We start from the raw sequence: 25,137 nt of genomic DNA on the forward strand, positions 1-25,137 counted from the left end.
AGAAAACAAACAGCAATCAGAAACATCATCATGAACAATGATAAGTTATATTTAGGATAACAAATCATGGGCCATGGAAGAAGGAACCAGTGACTCTGATAGAAATAGAACTTGCTAACTCTATTGCTTTCACTTCTCTTCTACATGTGTTGTCAGATTTTGCTTGTCTTAAAAACATTCCCTTGACTCTTCTGCCTCTTACAGCTAAAATTTCATTTGAAAGATGGGGATCTCAGCCTCAAAAAATCATTGTTGTATGATTACTACATGTCTGACATGGGATTTAATCCTATGTTTCTCCCAGTAATAGAGACTATTTCATCTGAAGGCAAAGTATCTGTCTTTAAATAATGGAGCTGCCACTTACAACTTGAGAGACTGTAGAATACTGTAGGACCAAAGGATAACTCAGTTCTGTGATTTTCAAGTTCCCAATTTGTAAAATGAGGTAAGCACTTTCTAATGTCTCTTTCAACTCTGAAAGCTAGATTTTCCCCCATTATTAAAAATTTACCCCCCCCCCCATTCATACATTTATAATGCATATTATTTGCAGGGCACTCTTCTAGGAATTGGATATCCACAGGTGAAAATACAGTGATTTTTGAACTGATATTTTAAAAATATGGCCAACAATGAATTGGCACTCAAGATAAATAAGGAGATTTCAAGAGCATATAATCATCTTTGATAAAGTTATGACACCTGGGTTTATATCCTCAGGTTCTAAAGAAACCACTTAGTGTGATTTCTGAGAAATAATATAGATAAAGGGAGAGGAACTCTAGAAGAAGGAAAGCCAGTTTTCAATAAAGTCTAGAGAACAAAGCCTACAAATGATATAGGTTCATTGTCTTGACTCCAATCCCTGGCAAAATTCTTTTGTACAATTGTGTCTGACTCTTCATGCCCTTATTTGGGGTTTTCTTGGCAAAGATACTGGAGTGGTTTGCTTCTTCCTCAGCTCATTTTACAGGAAAGGAAACTGATGCAAAAGAGGGTTAAGTGACTTGCCCAGAGACACACAGTTAGTAAATATTTGAGGCCAAATTTGAACTCAGATCCTCTTATTCCAGGACTATCCACTCTACCACTGAGCTGCCCCAGGAAAATTCCAAGATGTATTATTAATTAAAGAAATGGTTAGTGAAAATGAAGAGGAAGATCACAAAGATCCAGCATGGTTTAATGAAAAATATGTCATGTCAGTCTCATGAAATTTCCTTTTTGTTTTTAAAGGATTGCTAAACTGGCAAATCAGTAGAATGTTAGTGATTTAAATTACCTGAATTTTAACTAGGTGTTTGATAAATTATGTCATGCTACTTCTGTGAAAAAGATAAAAAATATGGAATAGATAGTACAATTAGATGAACTTGGAACTTGTGGTAGTCATTCATGGTTTGATGTCAACATGTGAGGTCTCCAGTGGAGCACCTCAGGGATCTGTGGTTCATCCTGTTCTATCTAGATACTTTTATTTTTAATATTTGAAAAAATTTAATAAGTGATTTTGATAAAAGCATTTATGGCATCTTTATCTAATTTATAGATACAAAGCTGGGAGAGATAGCTAATATAATGGATGACAGAGTCAGAATCCAAAAAGACCTTGGCAAGTTTGAGTTTTAGGATAAATAAAATAAAATAAATAGGGATAAATGTAAAGCCTTTCACTTGGGTTCAAGGTCCTCCCCTTCCAAGCAAGGCAAAGCTGCATAATAGTTTAATTGTAAAGATGCATGGGTTTTAGTGGACTCTAAGAAGAATATGAATGAATAGCATGATATAGCTGCCCCCCAAATTAGTGTAAGTTTGAGAGAAGCACAGCTTCAGTTGCATTATACTTTGCCCTGGTTGGATCACTTCTAGAGCAATATATTCAGTTATGAAAAATAAATTCTAGAAAAGTCAAGGATAAATTAGAGAATGTCCAGAGAAAAGCAACCAGAATGGTGAAGAGCTAAAAGTCCGCCACATGTGAATTGGTTGATAGGAATGAAGCTGCTTAGCAGAAGGACAGGAGGTTGTCATATTATCTGCATCCAAGTATTGAAAAGTCTGCTGTGTGGGAAAGAGATGACATATATTCTATTTGGCCCCAGAACAGGGAAAAATAAGTATAAATTGAAAAGAGGAGACTTTAGGTTTGAAGCCCTGAAACATTTTACAAGTCAGAGCTGCCCCAAAGAGGGATGGGCTATCTAGAGAAGAAGGGGTTCTCTCTCAGTGGGAGACTTCATGGAAAAACCAAATGACTACTTGTCAGAAGTGTCATAGTGAGGATTCCTGTTAGAGTCTGATTTGGACTGAAAGGTCACTGAGGTCCCTTCTAACTCTGAGATTCTGTCTTCCTGTGTCAACACTGACTACTCTCAAGACGCACACAGCCAAGTATAAGAATGACATGTACTCAAACAAATATAAGTTAGAAAGTGCTATGTACACAACAAAAAGATTCAATTTATGTAAAGCTTAATGTTTTCTCACATTTGATCCTCACAACAGCTCTATGAAGTAGATGCTATTATTATCTCCATTTTGCATAGGAGGTAACTTAGGTAGAGAGAGAATAAATGATTTACCCAGAGTCACATATCTAGCTAGTAACCATACGAATCAGGATTTGAACTCAGGTCTGAGGTCAGGTAGACATAAGAGATTGAGAAAGGAGAAGATTCTTACCTGGTGAGGGATGATTCAGGAAAGATTTATACTGACTATACTCATTTTACCAGAATTTTTGACTTAAGTTTTTTTACATGTCAGGTTCCCATGGCATAGTTCCCCAAAACTCTAGGAGAATGACTTATCATAGTGTAATAAAAAGGGAAATAAACTGGGAGCTAATCTAGGTTTTACTCTTGGTTTCTGTTGTTGGTTTATTGGATTGCCTTGAGCATTTCACATGTCCTTCCTGAGATTGTTTCCTTGTTTACTTGAAAAATTATGTGATTAAATTAGATGTTCTACTTAAAATCCTCTGAATCTGGTCTCTCCTAGCTCTTAAATTTTCTTATTTCTAGGCACTTGATTATTAGATTTCCATTCTACTTGGGATAGAGGCAGGGTGTATTGGAAACAGATCTTACTGGTTTGAAAGAGCCGATTGTTAAAATTTTGCTGTAATTATTTGCTCCTCAGAAATCAGCAAATGTTACACATCAAAGCTTAAATTATTGCCTAAGATTGCCTAGAAATAAGAGAATGATTGAGAAAATAGTAATAGTGCAAATTAAAACTAAAAATTAGCCCTGTATTCATTTTGTCCCTACAGAACCAACAGTTAAAAGATTTAAGCGGCAGACCACTGAGTGGAGGCCAAAGATCTCAGCACCTCTCAGCTTCTTGAAATAACCTCCCTTCTCTGCTACCACTTACCCATGACCTCTTGATTTATCAATCCTTTTGTAATAGAACATCTGTCCTAACTGCTTCACTGAAAATGCTCTTTCCAAGGTCCTATGCACACACCAAAATATTTAGAATGGCACTTTTTTTTTTTTGGTAGTAATAGCAGTAGTAGCAAGAGCAAAGAACTGGAAACAAAGGCAATGCTGGTCCTTCCCTTCTTCCAAACTTAGCTATTTCTGTGAAAGACATCATCATCCTTCCAGTATCTGAGGTTCAAAACCTTAGCATTATCCTGCCAAAATCTGATGTTTCTACATCTGTAACATCTCTTGGATATGTCCTCCTCTCCTGATATATCTACTACTTTATTTCAGTTCTTTATCATCTCTTACCTAGATTATTACAACAAACAGCCTCCCAAATGATTTTACTATTTCCAGTTCATCCTCCATACTGCTTCCAAAGTAATTTTCTTTAAATATTGATCTAACCTTGTGACTATCCTATTGATCAACGCCAGTGCTTTCCTCTTGTTTCTAGGACAAAAATGCAAGCTTCTCTGCTTAGTTTTTACAAATCTTGACATCCTGGCCCCAACCTACATTTCCAGCCTCACTGGAAAGTATTCCCCATCTTTCACCCTAAGATCTAGGCAAAATAGTCTTCACTTTGTTCATTATATAATCCATTTTCTCTCTATGTGATCATTATATAATCCATTTTCTCTCTATGTATTGACTATCTCAAATACCTGGAATGTGCTACCTCCTTTTATCGTTACCTCTGGCTGAAGCATTGGTCCTAGAGTTAGGAAAATCTGAGTTCAAATCCTGCTTTAGATACTTATTAGCTCTGGGACCCTGGGTAAGTCATGTAATCTCTCTCAGTCTCAATTTCCTCATATTTAAGTTATGGTGCATAAATGTAAAGGAATATTACTGCATTGCCAGAAAAAAGATGAATTTGATGAATACAGAAAAGCATTGGAAGATTATATAAAATGTTGTCGCAAGGAAAAGCAAGCAGAACCAGGAAAACAACATACACAATAACTTCAGTAATGAAATGGAAATAAATAACAAAAAATGAAACTTAATGGCATGGAACTATACTAACCAAGCTTACTCCTAAGTAAGAGCTATGGAAAAGTTCCTCCCTCCCTTTCTTGCAGAGGTGTGGAACTAAGGATGTTGAATACTATATACAATAATGAACTTTTTTTGGTGTATTGGCTAGTTTTTTCTTTTTTTTCTTCTTTGTTATAAGGCATTATGCCCTAGAAGAGGTAGAGAAAGGAATAAGACAAACTATATCAATAAAAATTTATTTTTCTACATAAGACAAAAGGAAAATATTATTTCTTATGAAAGAGAAATCATGATTTCTTAATACCAAATCCACCCTATCCTCCCACTTCTTGTTCTTCTTGCCTTCTTTAACTTATATAACACTCTTAATGATCTTCTCCTTGAAAGCCCCCCTACCTTGGCTGCTTTGAAACTATACTCTTATTCCATCTCTCTTCAAGGGGAGTAGTTGCCTTTTCACTCTTTCTTCCCCAAGTCCCTTTGCTCCTCCTGGTGTCCCATAGCAAGAATCTTTGTTTACATGGGCATTCTTGAATGCTCAATGTTCTGTTCTTGTTCTAGACTCATCTCCCTTTTTAGGAAAGATTTCATCCATCCTCATGGCTTCAAGTATCACCCCAGAAAGGTGATTTCTCCATATACTTTCTCCTCTTATCCTCTCTTCAGGACTTTCTCTCTACATCTTCAAGTACTTTTTGCATGTCTCTAACCAGATTTGCCCAGTCATCACTTTAAAGTCAGCATGTCTCAGATGAAGGTCATCATCTTTTCCTCAAAATAATTTTCCCCTTGGACTCTCCCCTTTATATCAATAGTACCATTATTCTTTCAGTCATTTTGGATTAAAACTTTTTGAGACTCCTCATCTTCTACTACTCCCCTAATAATCCATTGTTTTTTCATTGTTCTGCAAACATCTCATTCACACTCCTGCTTTTATCTATTTGCTTACAATGTTCTATGGCTTAGACTTTTCTCCCTGTCTTTGATTATATAAGTCCTATTCATCCCTGAAGACTCAGGTCAAGACCAACTGGAAAAAGAGGTAAAAAAAAATCCAAGGAAGGAAAGAGTTCCATGAAGAGTAGAATTGACCAAATGAAAAAGGAGGTTGAAAAAGTTATGGAAGAAAATCATTCTTTAAAAATTAGAATTGGGCAAAAGACTCATGCCAAGTCCCATCCTTTCTGTTTGCATTTCCCCCAACTTTAAGTAAATACTTCTTTACTTCTGTTTTGTTTCTTTTGCCCATCACCTGTCACCTAGTATATGATATCTTACATTGCTGTTTTATTTGTATACATAGAGAGTGTCAGCAAGCGATGGCCAAATTAAAAAATAGTTATTAATGGTTCAATGGCAACATGAAAAGAGGTTTCCAATGTAGTATTCTAGGCTTTTAAAGAAGGGGCAACTAGGTTGTGCACTGGGTAGAGCATTGTCCTGGAGTTAGGAAGATCTAAATTCAAATCTCAGACATTTAACAGCTATGTTAGCCACTTGACTTCTTTATGCATCAGTTTCTTTAATTGGGACAACTGAGGGATGCTCAACTGGATAAATGAGGATAATAATAGAACCTACCTTGTAAGATTGTTATGAGGATAGTAGAAACTACATAAATGCTTATTCCCATCATCATTATCATCACCATCATCTACTATTATTATTTTTTAATCTATGGGCGGCTTTAACATTTTTGTCAGTAACTTCTGTGATTTCTATACCTCAAATGCCTTGTACAGTGACTTGCCCACAGTAGGAAACCAATAAGTATCCACTGATGATGGTAATGATGCACAGTATATGTGGGAGAAGAAAAATCACTTAGAATTGTGGTTTTTTTATGGAAAATACTTTGAAAGTGTAGTTATAAGATAAAGTCATATTTTATACATACAGGATTCTTCAATTCTTCAACAGAAGTGAAAGTCATTGGATGATCCCCATCCTGGCTTTCAAAGGCTTGGATGTCAATCTCCAGACTGCTATCTACTATTTATCTGATTTGGGGTTAATGTTAACTTTTGAACTTCATCTTTCTCTTCTACACACTGAGAGAGTTGGTCTTTACAGCTCTAAAATCCTTTGGTTCCTAGAACTTGGGACCCATCTCTCAGTTCACCACTATATCTAGAGCAATATGACATTTTATCTGATTGAGGAGATAAATCTGAATTCATAAAGCTCTCATTTTAAAATATGAGCTGTAGCAAAGCAATAGAGGACTCCGTGGGTGGTTCTTGTCTTGTGTTACCTGCAGCTCCAGCCATGTGCTCATCCATACTGAGCAGTAACTCCCAGGCTGCGGGTTGGATGTCTCCGTACATCTCCTCTGTCAGAATTGGTGCTGCCTTGATTAGCAGAGACAAAGGAGCTGGGGACAGACTCATTACCTTGGGAAAAGAATGAAAAAAAACCCCATCACATTTCAAAAGCATTTCAAATGAGGATAACACTGACAGTTTCCCAAATTTGACAGACTGTCAGATTTGTTTTCCTAGTTCTTTCTCAAAGTGAGAATGAAACATTACCTAAAGGAGAAGCTATTTAGATGATGAGGTATATTAGGACTTACTATCAAGCCAAGGAGTATCTTAGGACTAGTGATACGTAGACTCATTAAAAATAAGTTTACATTTTAGCATCTATAGGAGCAGATTTGGAATCAGTCAGCAAATTGTTTTTTGGTTAGTAGAATGATGCACAAGAAGGGGAAAACACCTCTTCATGTCCATATTCTGTGTTGATTTTGATCAGGCTGCACTGAATGGGTTATAGACATAGTTTTGTACTCTACGACTACACTCTCAGAGTATTAGGAATGATGGCAGAGAATAGTTCTTACCATTACAATGTCAACATGGCAGGGAGTTACCAATGTAGTACACCTCAAGGAACTAACTGTGCTTGACCCTATGCCAATTTTTATTGGTGGCTTTGATAAAATATTAAGTGATATGCTTATAGATTTCCATACGTCACCAAGTTGAGAGGGAGAGCTAACACAGTGGATGAAAGCATCAGGATCCAAAAGGAACTTGATAGGCCAGAACATTGGGTTGAATCCAAAAATATAAAATTCAGTAGGGATACATGAAAAGTATATCTGGATTAAAAAAATCAATCTCACAAAAATAAGATGGCGGTGGTGGTGGAATGGATAGGCAGATGTCTTTCTGCTATGCTACTGATTTATTTCTACAGGACTTTGTCTACCCTACACTGACATATCCCTTCTTCCTCGGGTATTTTTTAAAAAAATTAGAATGTAAGCTCTTTGGGGGTAGGGACTATTCTTCTGTTCGCAGTGCTTAGTACAATATCTGACAAAAAGCCATCATTTAATAAATGCTTCTTAAGTGATTGGCTGAAAAGATATGGGGATTTTAGCTGGACTAGTTTGAGTAAGCAGTGAGATATGGCAGAAAACAATGACAACAATGACCATGAACCCAATGAAGTTTTGGAGCTTCATTAAGAGGGGCATGACCTCTAGAAGAAGGAAGAGTCTCCACTGTACTCTGCCCTTGTCAAAATACTGTGCTCCATTCTGAGCACAATGGTTTAAAAAGGCATTGACAAGCTGGGGAGTGAATAGAGGAAAGCAGCTAGGATGGTGAAAGCTGGACCCAGAGAATCGGTTGAAACCACAGTATATATCTGGACTGGAGCAAAGGAGATTCGGGGTGGGCACATAAAATAGTTGTCTTCAACTATCTGAAATGCTGTCACACGGAGAAGGAATTGGAATAGCTCTCCTGGCCCCAGAGGGCAGAACTGGGAGCAATGGGCATGGGTATCAGTTACAAAGAGGCTAATTTAAGCTTGATGCCCCCCAAAATTCCTAATAATTTGAATTGTCCAAAAAGCTGAATAGCTGCCTTAAGGTATACTGCATTCCCCTCAGCCTCCTCCCTGCCTTGAGTAAGATAAGTAGAGGCTGGACAATCATTTATACATGGGTTGTTTTAGTAGCCCCCGGGGTTCTTTCCAACTCTTAAATTCTGTTCTATGGATTCATTTCTTTTCTAAAAACATAGGCTGCCCCCAACTTATAAATGGGCTCTTCCAAAATCTGATGTGTACTTCTGTTAGGGATTCCAAATTATATTTCCAATTGAAATAATGTTACAAATTATAATTAGGTAACAAGGTAGTCCTATTTAACACCAGTAACCATTTCTGCTACTTTTTTCTCCAGGTTTTGTGAACTAGCCTGGGAACTTGATGACAAGTAGAAACATTTTTTCTGTGGAAAGAAGTGATCTAAGTTAGAACCTAGGATTCAGAAAACTCTTTTCCCTTTAGTTCTCTATGTAGATAGAAGGGCAGAATTCGCTTTCTGATAGGCATTAAAAGAGGGAGTATTTCCATTCTAAGAACCGTAGTGGAGAACTCCTCTTGTAGCCTCACTGGCATAGATCCCTGGCCATAAACTAAGGAAGAATTTATTCTGAGCACGGCAGGGTATGAGTGGGGCTGCAATCTTTTTCACTTCAACAGGGATGACCATTTGTAGGTATGTTTGCTCTTTTCTCTTTCCCAGCTTGACCTCTTAATGAACCAATATGACTCTACACTGTCCTTTCCCATTTGAGTTCTTGGCCCCCTCATATTGTGATATGATGGTGCCTTACTAAATTTTAGCTTTAGTTCACTCCCACTATCTTCTGTCTTTGCTCCTACATATGTGCTGCTGAATGAAGATGGAGAAAATCATGCAACTGTTCTCACTGAATCCACTCTAAATTTATGTTACACAATTTCAACTGAGCCCTCATTGTTGCTAGGCAATTCTCGTACACCTCCACCATTCATTCACTATACTACTCTCCACAGAGGCTGGTCTAACCCTTTTCATCTCTTTTCTGGCTTCCCATGGCTCCCTCCCCACATCTTCTGTGGACGAGAGAGAGATGCAATATTTTGTCTCTCTCTGTCATCCACACTTTCCAGTTGAGAGTCCTGCCTCACATTTGACAGAAAATTTGAGGTCATTATAGCTATGAGCCTTCTCTTCTCCTTTTTCCTCATCTCATATCACTCAAGTGCTTTTTGTTACTCCTTTTTTAGCCCTGTCTCACATGAAAAGGTTTTTTTTTTTTTAATCCTTATCAAGGCTAATTCATCTTCCTTCATAATTGACCTCCTATTTCTATTATTTGTCTCACTTTCTCACATATATCTTCCTGTCTACGGGCACATTCCCTATTGCCTTTAAAATAAACTCATGTCTCTCCACCTCCAAAAATCCTCCCTTGATCCTTCATCCCCCCTAAACATTGTCCTATTTCTCTTCTGCCCTTTGTGGCTAAACTACTTGAAAAGGCCACCCATACTGGGTGTCTTCCTCTTGTCTCTTTTCTCTTCCTAACTATTTGCAATCAAAGTTCTGACTATCATTCCACCAAATTTGCTTTCTCCAAAGTCACTCGTGATCTCTTATTGCTAGATCCAGTGGTCTTTTATCAATTATTACTATTCTTGGCTTCTCTGAAGTCTTTGATTGTATTAATTATCCTCTTCTCTTTGATATTCTCTTCTATGTTTTCAGGACATGGCCCTTTCCTTGTTCTCCTCCTGTCCATTAGATCATTCCTCAGTCTCCCTTGCTAGAATGTCATCTAGGTCAGAGACTTTACCCATAGATATCCTATTGGGCTCTTTCCTGGGTGCTTTCTCTTCTCCTTCTATACTACTTCAACCTGATGATCTCATCAGCAACCATGGATTTAATTATCATCTCCATTCTCATGATTCTCAAATCTATTTATCCTTCCCTAACCTCCAGTCTTAATTTCCACTTAACTTTAAAGCATCTCAGATCGGATATCTAAGAGACACCTTAAAAGCAACATATCCCAAACTGAACCAATTATCTTATCCCCTGAAAAGTTTCCTCTCCAAACTTTCTTATTACTGTTAGGGATACCACCAGTCCTCCTAAGATCAAAACTTAAGTTCCATCCTTGCTTCCTCACTATCTCTCACTATTTTCCCTTTGCAACATCTCTTAAATACACTCCCTTCTCTGCTGTGATACAGGACCTCATCACCCCACTCATGGACTATCACATGTTGGTTGGTCAACCTGCCAGAAGTCTCTTATCACTCCAATCCATCCTCCATTCAGCCACCTGCTTTCTTCTGCTCTGAGAAAATGAGCCAGAGATTATATCACCCTCTCTCTTTGGTCAATAAACTCAAGTGGTTCCCCATCACTCCTGGGGTTATATATGAAATTCTCTTTGGCATTCAAAGCCCTTCGTAACCTATCTTCTCATCACCCATTTTTTCCCTCTTTTTACACCTGAATCACCATAACATACTCTTTAATCCTGTGATATCAATCTTCTTGCTGTTCTGTAAACAAGACACTTTATCTCTTGGCATTTTTTTCTGGATGTTCTCCCCTGCTCATCTCTGCCTACTGTTATCCCTTAAATCTTGACTAAAATCCCATCTTCTACAGTAAGCCTTCCCCAAACTCCTCTTAATTTTAATGCCTTCCCACTTTTAAAGATTTCTTACTTATAATATGCATAGCTTATTTGTACATATTTGTTTTTTGTGCCCCTATTAGATTGTGAACTCAAGGAGTTCAGAGACTTTTACCTCTTTTCATATGCTCAATGCTTCATAGAGTGCTTCATACAAAGCATTTAATGCTTATTGTCTATGTTTATATATTTTATTTTAGGAATAACTGTAAATATGTTACTAATAAATGTGATGTAATGACCCATACCTGATGTCTGATGTATTTTAACATCCCAGAGTCCTTTTTGCCTTCTAGGTTAGTCTCCGTAACTCTCTTCTTCAGAGAGGGTGTCCTCAGGCATGACTTATCTGAGCACTGAAAAGAACATGACATATACGTTATAAAAAGAAAGAAGGATTTCAGGTGTGCACACATCTATAAGCAATGGAAAACCACTCTCCAGTAGAGATTTCTCCATCAGATCTCCTTCTAGCCCAAAAGTTTCTGGAAACTAAGGGTAGACATCTTCATTAACCAAAAGGCCATTTAAGATTCACTCTACTAATGATCTTGGGCGGGGGGGGGGGGGGGGGGGGGGGAGTTCTAATCTGGTCGTGAGAAAACAGAAAACATTTCCTCTCCCTGTTACAATCTGGTCCTAGAACACAGAAAACATTTCCTCTCCCTGTTACAATCTGGTCCTAGAACACAGAAAACATTTCCTCTCCCTGTTACAATCTGGTCCTAGAACACAGAAAACATTTCCTCTCCCTGTTCCAATCTGGTTCTAGAACACAGAAAACATTTGCCCTCTCTGTTCTAATCTGGTCCTAGAACACAGAAAACATTTCCCCTCCCTGTTCTAATCTGGCCCTAGAACATCTAGTCCTAGAATATAGAAAACATTTCCTCTCCCTGTCTTGCTGAGCAACCTCTCAGCCTAGGTCAAGTTGGATTTGGTCCTGCCTTAGACATTTGATGATAAGCTAATATTATACAGCTGTTCATGGTTAGCACAAGTGCTCCACATATATTCCCATTTGGCCATTATAACATCCTTGTGATTTAGGTGTTACTATTTTCCCCATTTTACAGCTGAAGAAAATGAGGCTGAATGACTTGATTAGGGCTAGGCAGCTAGTCAGAGGTAGGATTCAAACTATTTAGGCGACCCAGAGTGAGTCACACGAACTACTTTGGGTGAGTTTTTGGTAAAACGGGGATAATGATAACACCACTTCACCAGGTTACTTGTGTGGACCAAATGTGAAAGTGCTGGGATAAGGGCTTAAAAGCTTCTTATATTGTCACCGTTGTTATCCTTTTATTCCAGCAATAGAAAAGTCACCAGTTTAAACTTTTTAACTAATACAAAAATTGTTGGTGGGCCCTTCTGAAACCAGAGAAGCTGTGGGAGGTGCCGTACCTGAATGGGGACAGATAACTCATTCACTCTGATCCAAGCTCTCTTGACCTTCAGCTATATTTCAGGGGCTGTATCATGTGGGAGGAGATACAGAACTCTCCCTTCTCCAAGCCAGTACATGCTGGTCCTTTCAGTTCATTCTTTCCCCCTCGGGCGTGGGTTGAAGAGAGCTGCTTCTTCAACCCACGCCAAGGGAGAAGAATCGTGTTTCTGCCTCATTCTTGAATGGGGTTACAGGTAGAGTTATTGAGAGAAGAGTGAACACTGAGTCTACCCATGGGTTCCAGAAGAGTCTTTCAAGAGTTTGACCCCAAAGGCTTACCACACGGAATTTCTGTGAATAGGATGGCTCCATCTTTCCCAAAGAATGTGCTTTTGAAACAAGTGAGTCAGAGCTCATGCCGTGCTCTCCAAAGACAAAAAGCAGGCAGGTGCAGACTTTGGAACATCTATAATTTGTGCAAAGGAGAGTCATGTACTGCTTTTTTCTGGGAACGCAAAAGCATTTCAGAGCATAAAGCAGCGTGTGCTTATATAAGTTAATTTGGAGGCTGCTTTCAAATCTCACAAAGAGGAGTGCTGGGGGAAATTAGCCTCACTTCTGAATAATGGTAAGAATGACAACAGCAAAAACAACTTGCATTTATACTTCATGTCCCACAAGTCTTATTGCACCTCGGACCACTTAAAGCTTTTGGGATACTCCATGGAGCATTTTATGCTTTGCACAGTGTTTTCCTCATAATAAGATGAGGTACATAGGACAAGTATTTATTTTTTGGCTAAGACCTGAGCTTCCATTGGGTTCCACTGAGGCAAGTCCCTTTATCAACACAGCTTAGCACCTGCCTTTAAGCCTGGGCTGTCTTTCAGAGTTGACTCAGAGGGCGTTGCAAAGTTAAATAACCTGCTCATGTTTATACATTGAATGTGTGTCAAAGGACAGAATAGCATACCAGTGTCCTCTTCTCTTCTTAAATAAAATCTGCATTTTTACAGATATACAAAACGAACCTTCAAGAAGTTAGACGACTTGTCTTCATTCTTAAGGAAAGTTCCCAGGTTGGCTGTGTCTTCCTTTCTGGAATGGCTCACATTTTATTTAATCATTCTTCTGTTATTGGACACTCATTGTTTCCAGTTTTTGCAATGGCAAATAATATTGCTTAAAAAAATCTTTGAACAAATAGCTTCTCTTGGGTTATTTATTTTTCTTTCCAGGGTATATTCCCAGCAACAGATTGGTACTAAGTCTAAGAATATGATTTTTATAACTTTTCCTGGGCATGTGCAGATAGCTCTCCAAAAAAGTATCTTAAAAATTTACGTCTACTAACAATGAAGGAGTATACCTGTTTCTCTCAGTAGTGAATTTGGTTAATTTAATTTTCCCTCAATTTTTGAGGTAGTGTCTCAAAGTTTTATTGTGTTAATAACAATCATCTGGAAGAATACTCCGCCTCATGAATTATCAAAGAAATGTAAATCATAACATATGCCACATTAATTGATGTTCTTACCTCTTTTTGCTTCTTGCCCCGAAAGCCCACATTATGGACTGCATTGTCTTCCCGAAGGGAATCCACAGTATCCCCATAAAGCAATTTGATGGCCCGCACCAAGCGGGCACAGGAGCGACTGTGGTGAAGGTAGCAGTGAGGGTGGCAATAGTCGATGTGTGTGCAGATGAAACTTTGCTGATTGCACAATAAGATCATAACCTGAAACACAAAAAGTCCTACAGATGTTTCCCAACAGCCAGGGAAGATTTGGAAAGGGAAACTGCAGGTGGTTAGAAGAATGTTAACGAGCATGCTTCCTTTCTGGACCAGTTTGCTTTTATCTACCAGCATTAACCTCTTATCTAAGAAGTCCTGTGAAGCAAACAAAGACTGGCAAATGACTGTTTATAACTCAATCCGGTCAATAATCCATCTATAATAGATGTGTATTGTTTTTATTATTTATTACATGTGTATGCATGTTAGTTTCTAAGTATTGATAAATAGAGATCTTAAACAATGAAGCAATATTTAATGCCTTATAATTGTAGAAGAAACTATGTGAAAGAGTAGGAAAATGACCATCCTGGGGCGGGGGAGACAGCAAAGGATCCCTAGAGACTGGAAAAATCTGGTCCTTGACTGTGCTTCGGTTAAAGTATATGAACTGGTCATGACAGCCCATCTGTACTCCCACTAGGCGTAGATATCTCATGATCCTGGCCTGCAGATGATCTTGGAGTCACTGGCAGGCTTAGCACAGAATATGTCAGTATAATATCAGCTTCCGCTATTCTCTGGTTTTTAGCTGAAATAGATATAACAGATATTTGCCAGTTTCTAGTCTATGGTGGTATAAAAATGTTTATCTTAGTGACATTTCTTTCCCTTTGCTAAAAGGGAAGGCCAAAAAGTTAATTAAAAAAAATAAACCACTACTTACAACATAATGCCTTGCCTACTGTAGGGGGTCTAATAAATGCTTATTGATTTTACTTACATGGAGCCATGACATATTCCTGTGGTAGTTTTCTTCCGTGCCAGTATTGCTCAGCCCCTCAGGCTCGATGCTTGGCTCACTGGCACTCCAGGGGCTCCCTTCTTCAAAAGAAAAGTACCAGAAAATGTTTTATTTTTCTCCTTTTGGGGTGAGCGTATGTGTGTGTGTGTGTGAGTGAGTGTGTGTGACTGTGCAGTACCATTGTCCATGCTTGTGAATCCAAAGGAAAACATTTGCAGGCAGGCCACCTTTGCCCAGCTGGGTAACAAACCGAACAGAAAATCATTGTTTTTAGAGACCGAAGGGGGATCTCTCCCCCTTGGCCACCCACTGGACTGGCAGTGACAAGGACAGGTCAAGTTCATGGTTACCAGAAGGGCAGGCCATGGCTCACATATGGAGAAAGGGGGAAAAGAGATAAAAATAAGTAAAACTCCTGTGTTGTTGAGTTCACCGTGACCACATCATGGACCAGAATTGGCAGCTGAAGTGGAACAAGAACACCAACCCTCACACGGTGACCTCACAGTCTGGAGCTGCTCCTGTTCTTGCCACTGCCGCCATCTTACTGCTATAGCTCTGACTAGTGCTATTGCCCCACGGGGGCATCAGTGTTGGGGGGGAAGACCCCTGAGTACACAGAGCTGAGGAGGGAGATGAACCCTGCACCTAAACTCACCAGACCAATCTTGTCCATGGGAACCCAAGAGGGAGAAATTCTCCTAAAAATGGACTCTTCCCAAATCCTTCTAGCCTTGCCAAGCAAGTTTCCACGAGGGTCCAGACAATGCTAGGGGGTTGTCTCTAGACTCGATCATCCAATGGATGGGGAACCAAACAACTGATGAAGAGGTCCAATCATGAGCTAACAGTGGGGCTGCTTTTCTCTTCAGCTAATGGATTTGTCTTGCTGGGGTGCAGTCAACACCTCTGACTAATGAATACCTTTTGCCTAATCTTCCCTTATTGAATCACTGCTACGTATTTACTTGGGTGTTGGCGGCCATCTCTTCGGCCAAGAGCTACCAGAGGACGCTGTCTTTTCTCCTCCCATTTCCCTGTCCACCCATCTCCTCTATGTTACCTATATCAGTGACAGTGTCCCTGCTCTGGGACAGCTGCAGCTCCTCATTCTCAGACTCTGAGTCCTGCCGTGATAGCTTGGTACTCTTTAAGCTGCCGGCTCGGCGAATACTGGATAAGGAACCCCCCTTCTTCACCCGGAAACTGCGGGTTCCTTTAATGTGGAGCAGGCGGGAGCCTCCTAGCCTGATCTTCCTGCTGGGAACTGCATTAAAAGAATAAAATAGGTCTTCCCCCGCTTAGTCCTCTCCATTCCTGGTGGCCATCCCTGCCCTCCCCATCTCATCCCTGCCCTACCCTGCCCCCTCACTGTTGCCCTGTATGCAAAGAAACTGTTTTCTCGGCCAAGCGGCTGGCTTCCTCCAAAGCCATTGCTATGGTCGAGCTCCGGGAATCAGATTTAGAGCAGGGTCTACATTGATGATCAGAGAAAAAAAAGGCGTTTAGCAAACACGGATGATCAAGTCTGGGACCAACCTGCTCCCTTCCTTGCCTCAGGTTCACAAGCATGATCTAGGATATTGAATATATTCACATTTCATTATTGTTCCAGTCAAGAGAATGGATGATGACAATCTTTAAATGCAATTTTTGTAATGGGACTTACACGGTTCTTTGAGCAGCCGCGTAAACCCATTCATTTTGGAATACCTTAAGTAATTAATACCCCAAGTGGTTCCTCTCTCTCCGTGCCAGCAGTAGGTCTTCAGCAAGGCTGCTAAGGGATCTGTTTTCGGGCTGGTGTTTTTGGTGAGCATGAATATGAAATGGTTCCATTTTCAATGCCCCTACTGATTTCCCATGATCCTCCTTGTGAGTCCAAATGTTGCAACACCCTGAGTCACCCTGACAGTCTACATGTACTGAGAAGAACATGCATTATTCATCTTTTAGTGTTCTGTGAGTAAGAGAAATTGATCAGTAGAGGAAAAAAAAAACAATTTTAGACGTGAAAACTTGACCTTTTCCCTTCAAGCCTTCTCTTTACGTATCTACATGTCTATAGGTATGGGAGTCTATACATATAGATATAGGTCATGCTTCTGAAGACTTTATGGCTGTTGTCATTCATTCTTATTCGGAAGGGTTAGAAGAAGATTTTTCAGCATAAGGAGACATGAATGAACCAGGGACCATATTTAGGTGACGAGTTCTCAAGGAACAAGGAGAACAGGATACTCAAACTATTTACTGAGGTGGATAAATAACTACAAATTAGGTGAAATTTTCTGTTGAACCCAAATCTAACAAAGAATTTGTCCGAAAAGTGACATTTTCCCACAGTTACCTAACATATAGGCAATTGTATAAGCTAATGTAATGAATGGATACTAAAATATCAGCTATATATGTCTTTATAGGCATATAGACCTACCCAGAAGAATTACTGTGGACCAATGTAGATTCTTCCTTCTCTGATTCATTCTTTCAACTCAGACTAAAATTATCTAAAAATTATATGGTTGGGAAATTCCTTAGGGGACTCCTTTAGCACATCTGGATAGATCTGGAGAAGATTATAATTTCCAAAGCACAGTTGGACACAGCCAATGAAGACTATATAACATCAGGCTACATTTTAATTATAGCACAAAACTCTCCAGTGTATGTTTTCCACAGTGTTGTTTAGGCTTAATTACTACATCTTTGTTTCTTCCTACCTGCAGCAAGTAGAAACAGAATAAAATTATAATTTGCATCACTGCTAATATGTGCCTTTGTCTCTCAAAGCAATTTCACTACAGTGGATTTGAAAGGAAACAAGTAGATTCATATGAATTCTTATTCTTGGGATGGCAACACCCCACCATTTGTTTGATTTCACAGAACCACTCAACCAAAACTGCACTGTGATTATGTAAAGGTAATTAAAATATACTTTGTTCTGAGATTGGTTGATATCCCCCCATAAGATAAAAAGGGACATTTTCGGGCATCCCCAAATAAGGATTTCAAACTATTGAATCAGTAATTTACTATTGGGAAAGCAGGGAAGTGCATGCACGTATGCTCCTTTCTCCCTCTGAATTACACATATAAAAGATTTGATGACCCTCCAACAACAAATTTTAGCCTTTACTTCTGTGATAGCAAATAATCAGCAGGAATGTGAAGAAGAAAAACTTGTCCAATTGGTTGATGGTCTCAAATGAATCAATTCATACTTCAGTTTCTGCTTTGACTACATTGGTCCAATGAAGTGGATTCTTAAGTAGATTTTCTAGGTAATGAGGATTTCAGGAATGGGTAGACAAATCCTCTGATTTGAGTGTTCTTTCCACCTTTATATATGCTCTTGTGCATTCTGTCTAATGAACTTATATTGAAGCTGATTGACAGGTTCCCCAGGGTGATTGAGAACTCCCAGAGCTAATGCTTACCAAAAAGGACTTTCAGTGACCACATGACTACATCATCATCCCCATCTAGGCTTCCTGTCATTTATTCTCAGACAAAACTATAGCTGATGATATCTCTTGGGGAACAAAACCAAGGTGGGTAATTCTGAAGCAATTTGCTCTACTAGAGGTACCAAGGAAGAATTGGCAGGCTCCTAGTTTCCCACACTGGGATCATTTGATGAGCTCATTGAGTTCATTTCTTTTTAAAAATATAATTAAAAGATAGTTTGCCAAAAGCAAACCTAATTTGGCACCACCAACTTGGAAGTGACCCAGACATGCTCTCTATGATCAAAATTTCATTATAATTGACTACCCTGGTAATTAATTTTTGATGATTCAATTAACTAATTACAATCATTGGTATTGTTCTAGTATTGCATAATTACATGGAATGACATGATGAGCTCTGTGCTGTGGTCTGGTTTGGCAGTCACAGATTTTAGGCAGTTCTTGCCCCTAAAGAGGATCTCCCATTACAACTATCTTTGGTAGAGCCAAAATGGTCATCAGAAGCAGTTTATTCAGCTATTAATCCTATCCGTGCTTAGTTTTTGAGAAAACAGCTGGTATGGAATCATTTAAACCATTAGGGAGTTCTGGTCTTAACCTTCAATTTGGTTTTAGCAGCTGATAATGTGAGCCTACAAAATAAGGTAGCCTTCAGCTAGTCTTCTTGATAAAGAGAATCTTCATGGAATACTTCCTCCTTTATATACATACATACATATATGTATACTGGTATATACACACATGTATCTATGTATAGTTTGATTTTCATATTAATCATATATATGCATATTTCACTCTTAGATTAGTCATTTCTTCATTGTGGGATGATTAAAGGCAATTGAAATGGCTACTAATAGCAATGATCCAGGACAATTCTGAGGGATTTATGAGAAAGAATGTTATCCACACCTAGAGAAAGAATTGTGGGAGTAGAAACACAGAAGAAAAACAAGTAATTTATCACTTAATTATATGGGTACATGATTTAGGGTTTGGATTTTAAAGACTTGCTCTTTAATGAAAATGAATAATATTGAAATGGGTTTGAGTGATGATTATATATATATATATATATATATATATATATATATAATATATATATGTATAACCCAGTGGAATTGCTTGTCAACTCCGAGAGTGGGGAGGGATGAGGGGAGGGAGAAAACATCAATCATGGAAAAAATTTAAAAATTTAAAATTTAAAAAAAGAAAAGAAAAAAGTTGCCAGGGTGTTAGAAGACTGACAAGAAAATGTCATCAGAGGGAAAAAAATTATTTCTTGAATAATCTTCCCCTACAGAGGTACCGAATTTATAGAAGAGCAGAAAATAGGTATTAATCATTATTGGGTAGGTATTATGCAGATTTATTTTGGCAAAAATATAGAATGTTTTGGTGTTCTTAATGATAATCATAAAATTAAAATAATCTCTAAGCTACACTATCATAATAAAATTATTTTAAAATGGCTTAGCCTTTATATAGATGTGTACAAAACTTATAGGGTCTTAGGATCATAGATTTATAGAGGGAAGAATCCTTAAAGACCATTGAATACATTTCTCTCATTTTAAAAATGACAAAGTTAAGGTTGAAAAAAGTTAAACAAGGATGCAGTTAGATGGTGCAGTGGATTGAAAGCTAGGCCAAGAGATGGGAGGGTCCTGGGTTCAAATCTGGTCTCAGGCACTTCCTAGCTAAGTCATTTAACTCTCACTGCCTAGCCCTCTCTGCCTTGGAACTAATACACAGTATTGATTCTAAACTAAGGTAAGGGTTAAAAAAAAGTTAAATGAGATCAGTGGTCTCATTACTAAGTAAGAATCTGAGGCAAGATTCAAAGTTAGGTCTTCCTGAACCTAAGCTTCACATTGCCTAGGAATATCTTCCCCTTCCCTTCCTCCCAACTATTTTATCTAGTTTAATGAATTGAATCACTATATAGTTTTTAAGAGAATATGCCAAATAATTCTGACTGCATTTTGTATTGCAACACTTGTATTATGACAGTGTATGGAGAAATTAGTATGAGATGTGCTTAAGAAAAAAAAGATGGAAGGCATTCTGTTATATTTACCAAATACAGATGGGCAGCTCTAAAATCAATTTTAATTTTTAATTCAATTTTCCTTTTTTAATTAACAAGCTTTATTTTTTCTCTTCTATCTCTTCCTTCTCACCTTAATTTTCATTTTTCAATGATTTATAAGCCTTTAGGTTCTTTGTAAAGTCCATACAATGTCATACAACTGCTATGTAAGTTTTATCGAATGCCACCAACTTCTAATCATATTAATTTATGATGTATGCAGAAATTCCATCTTTTTTCTAAATAACATGATTATCCCTTATAAACAGTATGACAAAGATGACACCAACACTTACAACAGAAACTGAAATTATTGTTTTGAAATAAGGCAATGTTCTCTTGTTTTCATTTTTGAAGGAAACCTTGAAAGGGCCACTGAGATTAGGAATAAATGAAAGCCTTGCCTTGGTTTCCTTCATTTTTGTTTCCATCACTGGGAATCAAGTCCTGATCTCAGTGTTCCCATGACTTAGCAAGCTGCCTTGGTCTCTGTCACTGTATGAGCCCAGCCCTAGCAGCCAAAGACATGGGAGCTTCCTGGGAATATTAATGGCTTCTTTCTGGCACACATTTCTTGCAAACTGAATGCACTGCAAGAAATATTGAAGCAAGAAAGCCTCTCTGTTTTTACATACCTTTCTTCTCCTCAACACCAGTGTCAGATTTGAGGGTGTGACTGCTGCTGTGGAGGGAATCCTTTGAGTCTTCATTGTCGTCCAGGATTCCAGCAAAGCTAATCTTCCTCTCATACCTGTGCCGGTCTAACTCGGGATCTAGCCGGAGTCGGCAGCTCTCTAGGTCCTGAAACACCAAGGCGGACAGTTTAAAGGTTTATTCCAAGATGAGAACTGGACTGGAAGGAGCAAACTGACTAGCATTCAGAATTCCATGAGTTATATCTATTAAAAATTTTATTATATTTTTCTTTTCAAGATTGCAAATAGATTCAATTTTTAATAATTGTTTTCTGACATTTTGCAATTTGTGCCCTTTCTCTCCCTTCCTCTCCTCTTCCCTCCCTGAGATGGCAGTAACATGATGTAGGATATACATGTGCTGTCATGCAACACATATTTCCATGTTTGTCATTGTGGTGAAAGAAGATATGTATGCTTCTTATGTAAGAAAAAACTCATAAGAGAAATGAAGTAGAAAATGGTATGTTTCCATTTGCATTCAGACTCCCTCAGTTCTTTCTCTGGTGGTAGATAGCTTTTTTCACCATGAGTCTTGGGGTTATTTTAGATCCTCGTATTGCTGATAATTGTTCTTTTTAATTTTTATTTAAGTATTTTTCCATGGTTACATGATTCACTTTCTTTTCCTCCCTCTTCTCAGAGCGGACAAGTAATTCTACTGGGTTACACATGTATTATCTCAGGACTTATTTCCATATTATTCATATTTGTAATAATCTTTTAAAAACCAAAACCCTCACATCCAATACCCATATAAACAAGTGAAAAATCAAATGTTTTCCTTCTGCATTTCTGCTCCCATCATTCTTTCTCTGGCTATGGATAGCGTTCTTTCTCATAGGTCTCTTGGGATTGTCCTGGATCATTGCATTGCTATCAATTTTGCTGATAATTGTTGTCATTCACAATTGATCATGATACATTATTGCTGTTACTGTGTATGCCTTAGTTATATTTTAATGACTGGATCTCTTCTGATGGATGTAAATGTTAGATTTAGGCTTTAAATAACTGTTCTTGAATCTGTAGCTCCCTACCATCTTCCAATAATCTGGCAACTATCTAATAGCCCTCCATCACAGTTCTAGCACTGTGCCAATCATATTGGCTACACTATAGGCACAGGCTTGGTTCTGAATTTAATTTTAGTGTTGGTGAGACCATACGGATTATAGTCTAATCTCACTTTAAAGGTGATGCCACAGAGGCCCAGATACTGAAAGTTATTTGTTCAAGGTCATGTAGTATAGTAAATGGCAGAGTTGGGATTTGAACACAGGTCCTCTCACTCCAGGTGCAAAATTCCTTCCAGTATGATTTGGAGCCTGGGAGAACCAGTCTTCACTCATTGGGCAATGTTACTTAAGGACCAGAAAAATACAGCATGGAAGGAAACTCCAAGCAAAATACAGAGGATGGGCTCCTAAGCAAGGCTAATAAAGGAATATATTTATTATATTCTTTAAGTTAAATGATTCTATAGAAGGTTACTTGTGCCTGACATTTCCATTTTAAAGGAGATTTAGCTTGAGTGTCAGAATGATTGCTGTTACCCTGAGCATTATGAGGCACCCAAAATTGCTATTTGATGATGACAACTGAATATGAATTAATTTATTTTAAAAAATCTAGAAGAAAGAGGGCTCTCTTCAGAGATAAAAAGACATAAATTTAAGTTTCTTGATATCTAATTGAAGTATAATGGAAAGATAATTGGACTCAGGATTTATGAGCATGTATATTCTAAAGCATCCTCTATTTCTGTGACCACAGGGAAATCACTTCCTATTCTTGTCCTTCAGTAATCTCATCTTTTAAAATGGGCATAATAATATCTGTACTATATATTTCCCAAGGTTGTGAGAAAATACTTTGATATGTGCCTATTTTTATATCTCCCTTCACTTTTAAGCATCTAACATACTGCCACCATTCATTTATTTACTTGATCATTCATTTATTCCTCAAGTCTCCCATGTGGTTAGGTGGAATAGTGAATAGAGTGCCAGTCTTGGAATTAGGAAGATCTCACTTTCAATCTGGCCCCAAATACTTACTAGCTATATGATCCTAAGCAAGTCACTTTGCCTTAATTTCCTCTTTGGTAAAATAGGGATTCCTTCCTTCCTTCCTTGCTTCCTTCCTTGCTTGCTTCCTTGCTTGCTTCCTTGCTTCCTTCCTTCCTTGCTTGCTTCCTTGCTTCCTTGCTTGTTTCCTTCCTCCCTCCCTCCCTCCCCTCCCTCCCTCCCTCCCTCCCTCCCTCCCTCCCTCCCTCCCTCTCTCCCTCCCTCCCTCCCTCCCTCCCTCCCTCCCTCCCTCCCTCCCTTCCTTCCTTCCTTCCTTCCTTCCTTCCTTCCTTCCTTCCTTCCTTCCTTCCTTCCTTCCTTCCTTCCTTCCTTCCTTCCTTCCTTCCTTCCTTCCTTCCTTCCTTCCTTCCTTCCTTCCTTCCTTCCTTCCTTCCTTCCTTCCTTCCTTCCTTCCTTCCTTCCTTCCTTCCTTCCTTCCTTCCTTCCTTCCTTCCTTTTTTTCATCCCTGGCAGCCTCTACAACCCATACTTTTCACTGCTTCCTGTTGAATTTCTTAAAAGACCTACTCCTATACCTCTTGAGACATGGTGTTATTCCCCATATTATGCTGCCAAATGTAGGTTTCCAGAGCTGTGCAAATTTTATTACATTAATCAAATACACTAGAGGTTTGCAAACACTCCTGCTGCCATTCTTTTATTAAATCTTTAGAGCATTTCTGTTTGGGCAATATTTATGCTTAGCTCTCAATTGTTCATTCTCAATTTAGTGCCATCTCTTAGAAAGCAGTTTCAAGCATTTATAACCCTTCATGTTGGTTTAATCAGGTTAAGAATGCTAATTTTCTTTTCATGACAAATTTAGGATTTAGCTTTGGAGCATTCATTAATGTCAAATGGAGCCATTCCGTTTAAACTCATGAATGTTCAGTGAAAGATTTACATTATTTTTTTTTTATTCATTCCATGTTCAAAATGGAGCTTATTAACTTTTACTCTAAACCCACCCCTCTTCCAAACTTGCCTCTTTCTGTCTCCAAGTCACCAAGGTTTATACTCTTGCTCTTCCTGATTTTCCTCCTTTGTCCCACCTATCTGATGAGCCACCAAGTCTTCTCAGTTTCTACCTAATGGCTTTTCTCCCATCTCTCCCTTCTTTCTACTCACACAGCCACCCCTTTTGTTTTAACAGTCATCACCTATCAACCACCTAGACTATTAGTGAGCCTCCTCATTGGTCAGCCTGTCTCTGGGTTGCTGCACTGGGGATGCCAATGACTTAATCTAACTGACCTTATTTGCAATAAATATTTTGTAGGATTTTGTGTATCTATGTTCACTCCACTAATAGAATATAATTTTCTTGAAGAGATTATGCATATGCAAAGTCTTAAATTGATTTTCATATTGAGAGAGTTTACTAAATCTTTGTAAAATTGGATGGCTTTTTGGCTACAGTTTCTCAATGTGACTCTGTTTAAAGTGAAGTGATGATCACTTCATTCCCAGCTTAATTCACTCTCCCAAAGGCTTCAGTGTGCCTGCTGCTGCCTTGGCCCTGCAGGGAGATTCTTTCTGGAGGACACTCTATTTTAATGGGAGAGCCCTTGACCTGGATGGATCACCATTTCTTGAGGCACCCCAGCCATGCTGCTCCCTTCATTCCCTGTTCGGGTCCCTCTCTGTTCTATTCTACCTTCCCACTGGCTGCCTTGCCCCCACATGGACACTTACCTTCCCCTCTTAGATCCTCTTTCTAGATCCCCTTTCTATTTTTCCTACAGTATTATAATATAATGTATTTGTATCTCTGGCACTCAGCACAGGGCCTGGCACATCATAAAAAAATAGATTCTCTCTTTGTTGGTTTCTATCTCAAAAAGTTATCGGAATCAATGTTCTCTGTGCCTGATTTAATTTCCTGTTTGCTGTGTTGGCTTCTCTCAGGATGTCACATTGTTTTTTACCATCT

At 38.5% G+C, this 25,137-nt stretch overlaps 1 protein-coding gene across 31 annotated transcripts in view; it reads right to left on the minus strand.

The window, feature by feature from the left end:
• The window catches only part of UNC80 (unc-80 homolog, NALCN channel complex subunit), a 230,409-nt gene that overhangs the window by 80,930 nt on the left and 124,342 nt on the right, over positions 1 to 25,137 (minus strand). For 20 of the 31 annotated variants that reach the window (XM_056808118.1, XM_056808124.1, XM_056808112.1 and 17 more), the window contains exons 26-30: positions 21,076 to 21,241; positions 14,855 to 14,955; positions 13,873 to 14,073; positions 11,194 to 11,301; positions 6,700 to 6,838 (exon numbers count right to left, since the gene is read on the minus strand). In XM_056808118.1, the coding sequence (XP_056664096.1) occupies positions 6,700 to 6,838; positions 11,194 to 11,301; positions 13,873 to 14,073; positions 14,855 to 14,955; positions 21,076 to 21,241 (715 nt within the window). Of the gene's footprint in view, positions 1 to 6,699; positions 6,839 to 11,193; positions 11,302 to 13,872; positions 14,074 to 14,854; positions 14,956 to 15,938; positions 16,143 to 21,075; positions 21,242 to 25,137 lie in introns of all 31 variants that reach the window. The other 11 variants (XM_056808110.1, XM_056808104.1, XM_056808108.1 and 8 more) reach the window with 1 other exon arrangement.

This window comes from Monodelphis domestica, chromosome 8, assembly GCF_027887165.1.
Source record: "Monodelphis domestica isolate mMonDom1 chromosome 8, mMonDom1.pri, whole genome shotgun sequence".
Classification (NCBI taxonomy): Eukaryota; Metazoa; Chordata; class Mammalia; order Didelphimorphia; family Didelphidae; genus Monodelphis; species Monodelphis domestica.